Source organism: Pomacea canaliculata, linkage group LG8 (genome assembly GCF_003073045.1).
Source record: "Pomacea canaliculata isolate SZHN2017 linkage group LG8, ASM307304v1, whole genome shotgun sequence".
Lineage (NCBI taxonomy): Eukaryota > Metazoa > Mollusca > Gastropoda > Architaenioglossa > Ampullariidae > Pomacea > Pomacea canaliculata.
Window position 1 is genome coordinate 20,474,958 of NC_037597.1, and position 11,807 is coordinate 20,486,764.

At 38.5% G+C, this 11,807-nt stretch overlaps 1 protein-coding gene across 1 annotated transcript in view; it reads right to left on the reverse strand.

The window, feature by feature from the left end:
- The window catches only part of LOC112570425 (H2.0-like homeobox protein), a 29,573-nt gene extending 18,137 nt beyond the window's left edge, over positions 1-11,436 (reverse strand). Inside the window, exon 1 of the mRNA XM_025248838.1 lies at positions 10,959-11,436. Within this exon, the coding sequence (XP_025104623.1) occupies positions 10,959-11,436 (478 nt within the window). The remainder of the gene's footprint in view (positions 1-10,958) is intronic.
- Positions 11,437-11,807: the final 371 nt, after the last annotated feature.

Consider the following 11,807-nt stretch of genomic DNA (forward strand, 5'->3'; position numbering starts at 1 on the left):
CTGGACCGGCCTTTCGCGGTCCGCCACTTACCCGTTCTTCAAGTCGCTTATTTTGTTGTGGCGAAAGCGAGGCTTGAGTAGAATCAAAAGCTTTGCTGCACGTCAACAAGTCAGTTCATTTACTGACGAAAGTCAGTTGGCTGACAGACGGCAGTCGTGCAGTTCTCGTGGCTCTCGCTGCACCGCAGTTGGACAGGTAACTTCATAAAAACAGGTTCGAGGTTTGAATTTGTGGCAAAGTGCTCAAATATATCAAGCTATTTACTATTATTTAAAAACTTAACGGTGTTTCGTTGGTTTTTTTTTTTTTCACTGTACTGAGTTTTCCAGTAATCTGACTTTTTCATTCCTTTTCACACTTATTTGACATGATATATATATTAAAGGATACCGACATGGGTTATACAATACGTCAAATATTGGAATACTGCTACGTCTTGAAAAGTACCGTTATTTTGTAACGCTTTCTATTTTTTAAAAAATCTCCGTACTATCCAGAAAAGAGACTTGTTATGTCGATTTACTAAAATATTTCAAACAAGCAATTCTGCGGTTTCTGAGGAGAAAAATACATTGAAATGGATTCTGTTTTGTATTTTTGTTTATAAATGTTATAAATGTATCTCGCTTTACAATTTGAAAGGCTTACTTGCTTATAGAATTATAGTGTAACATCGGTGTGTACTGATAAAAAACAAAGGACAAATGAGGTAAAGAAATATAAAAATAATGATAAATTTTATGTGAAGAGGTATGTGTGTATAAAGGGAATACTGTTTTGTGTGTCATATAGATATATCTGAATTGTTCATCTTTACATATAAATAATGCTGCTCATACCCATTGCACTTATTTGCTAGTAGTAAAATCGTTATTATTGTAACTGGCACCCTGGGAATTCTTGATTATGTATAATGTTTTCTAAAATAAATAATTTAAAAAAATCTGCATCATCTACACCTCTGTGTGCCTTTTTAAATTAAATGAACTACCAACCATAGAGGGTAAATCGTAACATTTCATTTGAGTAAAAACATATTTTTTAAATCTTATGTGTGGAATTAAGATGTTCCACATTTTTCATTTATCTTTGTGCACCGAATTTATTTAGAATGTCACAAAACATAATCAGTATACCAACAACATAAAAAAGACATTTAACACAGAATAAAATAACTTCTGCTTATGTATGGCGAATTGAACACGTGAACTGTTCACTGACATATCAACATTTATTTGATTCAGTCTACTTCATTGTAAATTGTTTTAATTATAGAAGATTTGTGAAAATAGATGGCTTAAATCGCCGTAAAGAAGTGTCACCGCAGCATTTTAAACCAAAATGTTTGTAGAGACCGACACCGCTAATTACATTAACAGTAGAGCACAGTAGCTGACCACACAGCTTTGACAATTTGTAATTTTTCCATTAAGTTAATTTGATTCAGAATTTTAAAAAAATTGGGTAGTCCATAGCGATTGTTTGTGCCTAATAAATAAGTTGTCAATCAAACCTCCAAACAAAGCTAATGTTTCAATCTGCTGTATTCTTTGTGTTCATGAAATGCAAAATTATCTATTGCTAGCTGAAAACTTAATATAAATGAAAACGGTTTTGATATGTGTATTTTTGCTATTATCTTTCTGAGTATTATGACTTTGTCGTCTGCTTAGGTGTAATTTCAACTTCATTAAATTTGTTTTTATTGTTGTTCGTCGAGCTGGCATGGCGAGTTTCTCCATCAAAGGTGAGAGGTTTGTTTTGGTAGGGATATGCTTTCAAGTTTCATGGTATTTCATGCCAAGAATTCAATGTTTGAAATGATTCGCCTGATCAAGATGAACAATAACAAATAAAACTATAATTCCACCTAAATTATAACGGGTGGTGTTGTCACCAAAAGGATTCATTTACATTGGTAAGTAATTCTTTGAATGAATACATTGACAATGATAAGTGGATCTTTGAAAGAATATTTGTAAAAGACAACGCTGCTGTAACTTCTAATGTTGACAACAAATCAGCAAGAATCTGCGAAATGTTTTCATCGTTTATCGGGACTCGGACTTGTATTTTCATCATTACATTTTTCATATGTTCATATAGTGTACATCAAATCCTTTTTTAAGAAATCATTTTCCCGACCTCACATTACAGATGTAGTAGTTGGTCGACTGATGTTTATGTGTTTGGGTTGAGGGAATCTTCCATCTTCCCAAAGTTTTTTTTAAATATTTTTCTTCGTTGTTTCCTTAATGTGTCTTTTATTTCAGAGTTGGGAAAGTATTTTTTTAAAAAAGATATTTTTGTGGAGATTTATACTGGTTGTTTTGTGTAAGATGTTACTAGGAAAAGATTGATAAAGAACAGTTATATAGATAATGTTGGCAAAGAGACGAGTTTCCTTCGGCTGTTTGTCTGCACGTAGATGTGCGAGATGTTGACATCAAGCTGCTTCCAGAATTTTGTGTAGGCAAAGGTCGGAATTGTTTTTCTTTTCTTTGCTGCTCTGATACTTTTTCTGGCTTTTATGACATAAGTTTAGAGTTCTTCGGGTATGCAGACTTTTCGCTCAGAGCATTTGCCATATTTTTGCTCCAAATGCATCATCATCATCATGGTTATTATTAGCTAAAAGAGAATGATGTGGTAACACGCTGTGGTAATGTTAGCAGGCCAAGTATCGGGTCGTGGAAGGGACAATCGTAGTCAAAGAACATAATGATAACACCCTGTCTAATGTTTGGAGGACAGGTCGAGATTTATAAACATACAGCGGCACATTCAGTCTCTTACGGTCGTTTAACAATTAAGAACACTCAAATCCTTTCAATTTCTTTCTTAAAAATCCGAGCTAGAACGAAAACAATGAAAGTTAGAGAATTAAAATATCTCACGTTGATCGGCTGTACCAGGTGTGGGGAAACTCTTTTTCTCCCAAGACCCATTCGCGATATCTATAACATCATTCATGGACCATACAAAATTATCAACTTAAAGATTATCGAGCTATATTTTGTCAAGCTGTACTTTCTGTGCAATATGTTAACACGTGCAAGTGTACACGCCCAGCCTGCCTGGCACTGAATGTCAACTGAGTCACCGACGAGAAGCATCTGTCTGTCCCGTTATGTACCGTATGTGTCCTGTCCATATGCAATGAACTTTCCATAAAATGATTGTTATTATAACTATTCCCATAATATAAATGTATGTTGCTATGACACTCGCTCAAAGATTTATTGAATTTCGAGTCCCGCCTGCGATTGCCTTGGCAAGATCAGACCAAATATTTTCGCGGACCGGACGTCCCCGACCTCTGAACTATACCGAAATAACGACTTCAGTCATCACTGAAATGTAATTTATAATACAGATTGAACGGATGAATGCGTCTGGACAACGACAGGTTAAGCTGGAACTGCAAAATTCTAGCGGAATGGTTTTGAGCCCAAGAAGGGTTAACTACAATTATGCTACGTAACACCTATGTGACCCGCAATGACCCGGAACCATGGGAGTCTACTCATCCATTCAGATCCACACGGACTACAGAGGTTTATAGAGAAGTCAATGGAAACATTGAAACTGCAGACAAGATCAGAAACGAGAGATCAATCGAAAATTTATAGGACGACTTCAGTTCAGAGTCAAGACGACAGCGGACAAAGGTCACAGGTAGCAAGAGGTCAAGTAGATGCTAAGGTCAGGTCACTCAGACAGTAAAACAGAAGTAAAGAGACGTGTTCATCTAAAGGGAAGAGAAACCGAATTTAATTTTTTTTTTTTAAATAAAAAGACAAATTGTGGAGGACAGTAATTATTCTCTTCGTGTCAAGTAAGTGTGAACCAAACATTGAGGTTACTGTGTCAAGTGCTACGGCGAACACAATTTACCAGAACATCCACTCAAATTAATATTGTAAAAGTATTTTTACTTTTTTTTTAATAATAAATTTTAAAATTGTTTAAAATAAGTCTGCACAGATACGCGTGCATACGTACAGATATAGGATGGCAAGCTAGCAAAGAAGTGAGAGACAGACGAGAGAAAGAGCGAGAGAACAAGAAAGAGCGAGAAAGTCACAGAAACAGACAGAGAGAATGACTTAAAGTGAGTTAGTGAGAACGAGAGTGAGTGAGATAGTGAGAGATCGTAGTAAAATATTTTCGAAGAATCCTGTTCACCTGTTTCATTAGGAATAACTTGTACTGGAATTTAAGAATTATTTACATTAAAAATGTTTAATATTTCGTAAAAGTCTCTGCCACCACTTTCGTTATTCCACAGCATCGGAAATGCCATCCTTCACCGATGTCAACTTGAGATAAAAACAAAATTTTTAAAAGTTTCATTTTTGCTTTTATTGCTTTGTTTTCTTCTCCTTTTCGATCATTTTTCCCCTCACCTCTCTCTAAAAATCAATTCCTTGATCGATACTATTGAATGGCGGGAGTGAAAATAGGTGTAAATAAGTACTCCACACATTTCAACATCCCATTGTACAACAGGTCTAAATAAATACTCCAAACATGGTCACATACCGTGCTGCAGTTCGTTCTTCATCCCCTCCCACCAGACCTGGCCATACCCACCTTCCTCTCTCTATTATTAATTTATTCGAATGAAAGCGTCTGAATGTTTAGTCAATTTTGTAACAAGCATTAAAAGATACATAAATAAATACATTACTGTAGTGTAATGTTAATTTACAATGAAATATTGACAGACAGCTCATCGGATTCAGATTATTAAAAAAAGACAAAAACATACCAAATTGTAACAGTTACAGTAACAGAAACAATTAGAGGGGAGGGGCGAACTTGTGGCACGTGACACGCTGGAGGATCACTGTTCTCGTAAAGCAGAAACTGCCGAGAAAGAGATTGGATGGAGGGCAGGGGGATGAGGGACCAGAATATGTCAGCCATCTCCGGACTATGTACAGCATACAAAGCCCGCAAGGGCCATGTGAAAAAATTAATTATTTTCTACAGCAAACATCTCAGAGAACACAGCTTTGCTAGTCTTCCTCGATGATATAAAACTGCTGGACAATGCGCTGGGATAGAACTTGATGTACCTTACCCTGACAGTTTTTGAGTCAAAGAGCTAAAGCAGTTCAAGAAAACAGCAACAAAAACAACAAAACCAAACAAACAATACTTAACTTTGTATAGGACCTACCCAGTCTCAGTCCATTACTTTCATATCCATGGTGTTTCCCCTCACCAACACAATGTCAGTAAGACGATACAATGAAAATCAAAAGCTATTAAAAACTGACCACAGAGCTTCATATGTAAATGAGAGGTCCGATACAGTCGGGTCTCATGTCTAATTATGAGAGATGTTAATGACAAACATTTTCAGACAAAGACAATACACAACACACAAATATGAATATCAGAGAAACAGGGCCGCCAAACGATATGGTCACAACCATCCTCCCTGGTGGTGACAAGAATTCTTGATGAGTTTCATGACCATTTTCACCAACCTTAAGGGGATGCTTTCCTTCAAAGGTCAAAAGGCAAGTTTATAAATAGAAAGGGTGAGATGAAAACTGAGACAACTTACACATAACTGTGTTAACAGGATTTGTTTTCCCAGGTATGAGATTTGCCATCTTTACAGCAGCAGAATAAATTTGCTCTAAAGTATGCTTAATGTCTACAGAATATTCAACTTCTAAGCTGCTTGCATCGTTTAGTTGAGTCGATGTTTTCGTTACTTTTATTTCTTCAGTCTGGTTTTTATGCCGCTAGATTATGCTGCAATATTCTTATATTATGTTGTAATACAATAATTAATGTTATGAAGCAGCATTCTTACTTGATGATGGAATAATGAATACTGAACAAGTTTGCTACAGGGTACTGCTATAGAGCATAGCCTGCGATACAGTCTCAATCCAATTCAAACATTAGAAAGACAAAATATAATCCACAAACACGACACAACAACAACAAAAGAAGACTCCAGTAAAGAGGCACAAGAGAAGGCGTGGTACGGACAGAGAGGAGGGTTTTGTCTATATTATTTATATAATATGCTCAGAGAACAAAAGCGATGTGGAACAAAAAATGTCATCACCATTCACTTGCTAACCATTTATTTATGAGATATTGTGTGTGTGCAGTGCTGCACTGACTGACTCATTCTCGCATGTGGCTGACATCTTGCTTTCATTAACTGTTATCCTTTGAAAAATGTCCTGTAGCGCGTTAGGACAGCAAATAACAGGTCAAAGGTTATGTTTGCGGTCAGCTGTGTAACACGCACTCAACCTCACACTCGCCATGCAAGAACGCAAGCATACGAACAGGTACAAACTCACGCACACACCCACTAAGTAGTAACTGTTGACATTTGTTTTTACGTGTAGCTAGAGAAGCAAACAGACTGGTATAAAACCAGTTCAATTTATTTGACAGTTTTTGTGCGCCACATGGGTATCGAACTCTGTAGGTGCAGGTCTCAGTTGCCGCTGTTGAAAACATTCGGGTATCCGCTTCCGCCTGTTTATTATAACAAGAACCTCACGTGACGAAAGATACTTCGACTTTTTGTTTCTTCGGACAAAGCTCCGGTTCCAGCCGCAAAAAAAAAAGACAAGATGAATGAGCCAAAGCCGTGGACAGAAACTGTTTTCTGTAGCCAGCACTAATGTGACATCACACTGTGGACTGTAGGGTCCTGCCATGTGGATGTAAAGACGAGGCAAGACCAGGCGCTTACAGTGTTATTTAAATATGTTTCTCAGACTTCAGACTCTTCTAAAGAAGCAAATTTCGAAACATTTGTCAAGAATTTCACCTATGCCGTTTAGATGTGTTGAACAAGCGGATACAAATACAGTGGAACCTCGGTTAACGAACTTAATCCGTTCTGGAAAGCTGTTCGTTATCCGAAATGTTCGTTATCCGAAACAATTTTTTCCATAAGAAATAAAGGAAATAGATTTAATTGGTTCCCAGCCTCTGTTGACTCGCTAATATTTGAAAGTTGCAGGCTATATAGGTATTTGTTTAATGAGGACAGTTATAATGCAATATAAATGGAGTTAAATAAACATAAAAACATTCACAAAAGCATTTAAACATCAGAAAACTTGCCGTTTTGACGGCGTGGTTGGAAGCAGGTGTGGGGAGGAAGGGGTGGAATCACTGATTTGATTCCCCCTCCATGAGCACACGTGACATTATAAAATCGGGGGAGACTTCCCTTTTCTGTAGCTTTGAGGTTAAAGGAGAAAAACTTGTCTAGTGTCTGTTCCTTCTGCCTTTTTTGTAAAACTCTTCGGTAATACGACATCACATATCCGACAGACGCATGCCACCTTCATACTTTGAAATTATTTCCTTTTTCAATTAATTTGTTGGTCGCTTCCTTGTCATTACCTCACTACTATTGATCTTAATCTTCTTTGGAGACATGATTGAGGATTGTCTTATTAAAATAAAACACAACAATCACTAAATAAGAAGGATGCGCATAGATAAGGAACGACCGATCATAACTGTGTCTCGAGCGCGAATGATGACATGCTGGTCGGTCACGTGTGGTTCACGTGGCTGTTCGTTATCCGAAATTTTGTTCGCTATCCGAGACAAACTTTTTACGAAATTTTTGTTCGTTAACCGAAATATTCGCTATCCGAGGCGTTCGCTAACCGAGGTTCCACTGTATTGTGCTGACGGGAACGACAATTTGGCTTTAAACACTGTCATCTTATTTAAAATAATTTTAGTTTTTAAAGGTTCTAATATTGTGTTTTGCAGTTTTCTCTAAATAAATCAAAGATATAAATATATTTAAGGAGGAAAAATGTCAAATTAAAAATGTGTTGTGTGTCTGGCCCCTGCTTTTAAACACCTGTATAAGACGTACAGTGTTCACTTCATATCAGTGATTGATATGATCAATATGAATACATCAATATTTTGTACTAAAGACAATATCTGCAAATAAATTATTTCATGTTTGATTAATAAAGTTAACAAAACGTTTTTTCGCAATATGAATGATCTTGTTTGTTTTCTTCTCCTACGTCTCTCTATTTGTCTCTGAAAAGCATGTCTCCTGGTTTACAGGAAACTGAAGGTGGAGCCTCTACAAAACCGACCGACATTTCAAATAACAATACAGTCATAGAGAAACAGTTTGAGAAATACCTCAGTGTGTGATTTCTTCTCTGTGTGAACATCACAGTGTACTTACACATTGTTGCTTATATTATTATTGTGTATTGTACATAATTGTATGTACTATACGTCTATTCGAAGGACAGCGCACGTCAGATCATCATCATCATCATCATCACCTCAACTACGTGATTAATACGTTGTGCGGCGATGATACGGCGCTACGACGTCAACAAGGCGACAGAAATCAGCTCCATCGTAACCTCGTATGCGCATATAATCAGACGAGAACACTGCCATACATGAGTCCATCACTGACCGAAACATCGCTATGATTGTACAATACAAAGCAATACAACCAGTTCATACAACCTAATCAACCTTTTCATCGCATTTCCGTCAATAAAACACTCGACACACATATAACGGGAATAGGAATGTGGTGTAGACAATAAACTTGTAGAGGATAGTGTCCTACGGAATTTGAACATGAGCACAATAATAAAGTTATTAAAATACAGACGCAGTCAGCAATTCATAGCAAACAATTTACAACTGTCTCCACTAAACAATACCGGACCGGACATTTTCTTTCTTATTTCTTCTGTATTTAATTAAGCAGCGTTTTGTCTTTCGCCGCTGGTAATGCGAATTTCGATATTGTTGGACTGCCACAGGCATCTTATCAACTTACTTTTTGAGGTTTATGGCCTGTACTGTGCAAATAGTATTTGCTGCCTGACGGCGACTGCATGTCTGAGTTGTGGATGCGAATCATTATAATTGTAGAACTATTTTGACTCCCTTGCAGGAATTTATTTATGATAGCTGCATACATACACAATGTCATGTAGACAAGGTATACACAGACAGGGACAAGAGAACAAGGAGTCATAAAATGCACATTATTTGGTAATTAATTGAAATTCCTGCAAATGTAGAAGATACGGATGGTGATTAACACTTGAATATTAAAAATACATTTGTTAAAACAAAAAACTTATTCGTCCGATTTAGTTTGGGATTACAAAGAGCATTCACTGTCCTTGAGGTATAACATATTAAAGTTTGGGTTTTCGTACCATTAAATTTAAAATACAATCGCAAATGCATGATAGGAGCTATTGGGAGTTTTTATTTTTGAATAACATTGACTAAGTTTTGGGGTTAGTTCTGGGGAAATCGCAGCTGAACAACAACTCCGGTGGTTGTGAAGAGGGAGAAGATTGGGTCATACACTATTGTGTTTTATATTTGTTATTCATTAAAACATTCTTCTTAGTTTGCTTTGATGTCCGTCATAGATTAACTATTGTACATTTTGCTCCTCCTGTATCATCTGTCCTAAACAACCTCCCTCCCATGGGTTGTTAATAAGTCATTCTATTGACTTTACAGAGAGTCAGCATCATGCTGATTGCTTTGGAAAAGAAAAACGAGGTTTGTGAAGACGATTCACCTTGTCTTGTATGTTATTACTGGGCAAACATGTTCTTTTTATTTCTGATTGTGAATCAATTTTCCCTACACCACCTCTAAATGTTGCGGCCATTGTGTTATAAACTACCACCCGCTTGTTATCTTTATGCTAAAACTTTCACATTTTTATCGTTGTAGGAATCTCTTTAAATAAAACACGGATGAAATGAAAAATGGAGCGCGAAATGCAAATATTTACTGAACCTGAAGGCACTCCCCCTTCTCACCCCAAGGCAGATGTTCCCAGTCTCAATGCCGACCACCTCAATCTCGCTCTGTAATCATCGCCCGCAAGTCGTAGGTGATTGTTGATTGGATAACAACAATGACGTCACATCCGTCCAGAGGTTTGATCTTTCTTTTTTCTTTTTTTCTTCCTTCCCCCTCTCTTCAAACATTTAAAGTGTACATTCTTGAACACTCCCACCAATTCAGACATGACACAGCTGTGAGTGTTTCTTATAATAACAAAAACCAAACGTTTCTTTCGTCTGAGTAAATTGAGTCGTCGGCCCTGCTAACCACAATGATTGTCCCAACTGACAAAGATTTGAAGTAAGCCACATGTATTAATTTGCTATGTCACACTTACACTCTCATTCCCACCCATACCTCCCGTTTGCCGACATCACCGATCTAGTGATAATACTTACTGTTACTTTTGTGTCTAAATTTTGTCAAATGACGAGTTGATGACACAACAGTCATGCTGTCATGTGTCATGGGGCACAGGCAACAGGAGAAGAAGAAAGATAATTCAACAATCTATCGTTGACACCTAGTAATGCCGCCCGCTTGTGTTGTTTTGTTTTTATTGTTGATGTCTTCTCGTCAGTAAGCGGAAGACCAGGAACAACAAAGTTCTTAGCACGCGTGTTGTCGGACTGGCAACCATGTGTTTAGCTCCTAGGTGGCAAGACAATGTCTAGAAAAATTCTCGCCAAACTCAAAGATATTGGAAAGGCTTAAGATCCAGCCCTTTATCATATTATCTCCATTTTCTATGTTTGTCGTCTTTGCCTGTTTCGTGCTAGACACAAAAGTGACAAAACTCATCAAAATTTGCGAAATTTTGTGTCCCTCGGTTTTAAGTCAGAATTATCCTCCACCCCATTCTATAATACTCTGATAGACTGTGATTATACTCTTGTATAGATGATGTGATCGCTGACTTAGAAATTGTGACATTCAAAGTTTGGCCTGGAACTGTCCTTCGCTGTGACAGTTTGAGACAGTCTCCTGCTTGCCCGCACGGCTCCCTCCCGACTAATCGCAAAATTTGTGTCGCCATGTTGGCTGTAGGTAGATTAGTGTAGAAGAAAGTTCCTACCTTTTTCGTTTCTGCTTTTCCCGAAATCCTCGTCCAGGATCCTGCTGATTCCGAACTTCAGCGCCTTGGTTCCTGACTCCGGCGAGGAGCTGCAGACTCCGCTGGATTCGCCCCTCGACTTGAAGGCAGAACTGTCCGAGGCACAGAGCTTCTGCAAGGGGGCCAGGCCCGAGGCGCTGGCAGACGACGGGGGAGAGAAAGGTCGATGAGCATGTGCTTGAGCCAGCGCGTACCCGTACCCGTGAGCCGACGGGTGGATGGGGTAGGCCCTGGAGGTCTGGACCACGGCGAATCCTGCTGCTTGCGTCTGTCTGTGCAGCAGTCCCAGGAGTTCGTACGCGTGGCTGGCTGTCTTGGACTTGGAGGTGGACACTCCTTGCCCGTGACCCCGACACCCGTGTCCGCTTGACCGGGTGCCATCAGGTGCGACCAGTAACTGGCCAGTCCAGGTGCCACCGTCGGCACCCAGCTGACGCATCCGTTGACAAACATCGCTCAGCAACTGTCGTTTTTAAATTCTGAAACCTGAAGAAAATGTAGACTTGGACCGAAGCATGGACAACTTCAGGTAACCAGGGGATTACGATGATAAGACAAAAATCTTTAACCAACGTGTCCTCGTCACTTCTCCTGTCCAGACCACGATCTTCATACGCCTTCTCGAACGGAACACCAACAGAAATTACTTTATCAACGGCAAGTCTCTCTCAAGCCAGAAACAATCACCCTACATCCTGAAACAATCTTGGACGGAAACACCAACGGTGAAATATGATGCGACGATCACCCCCTCCCCAAAAGAAAAGGTAAGAGGTTCGGTTGTAGCTACCCGACAGCCAGTCAAATTCG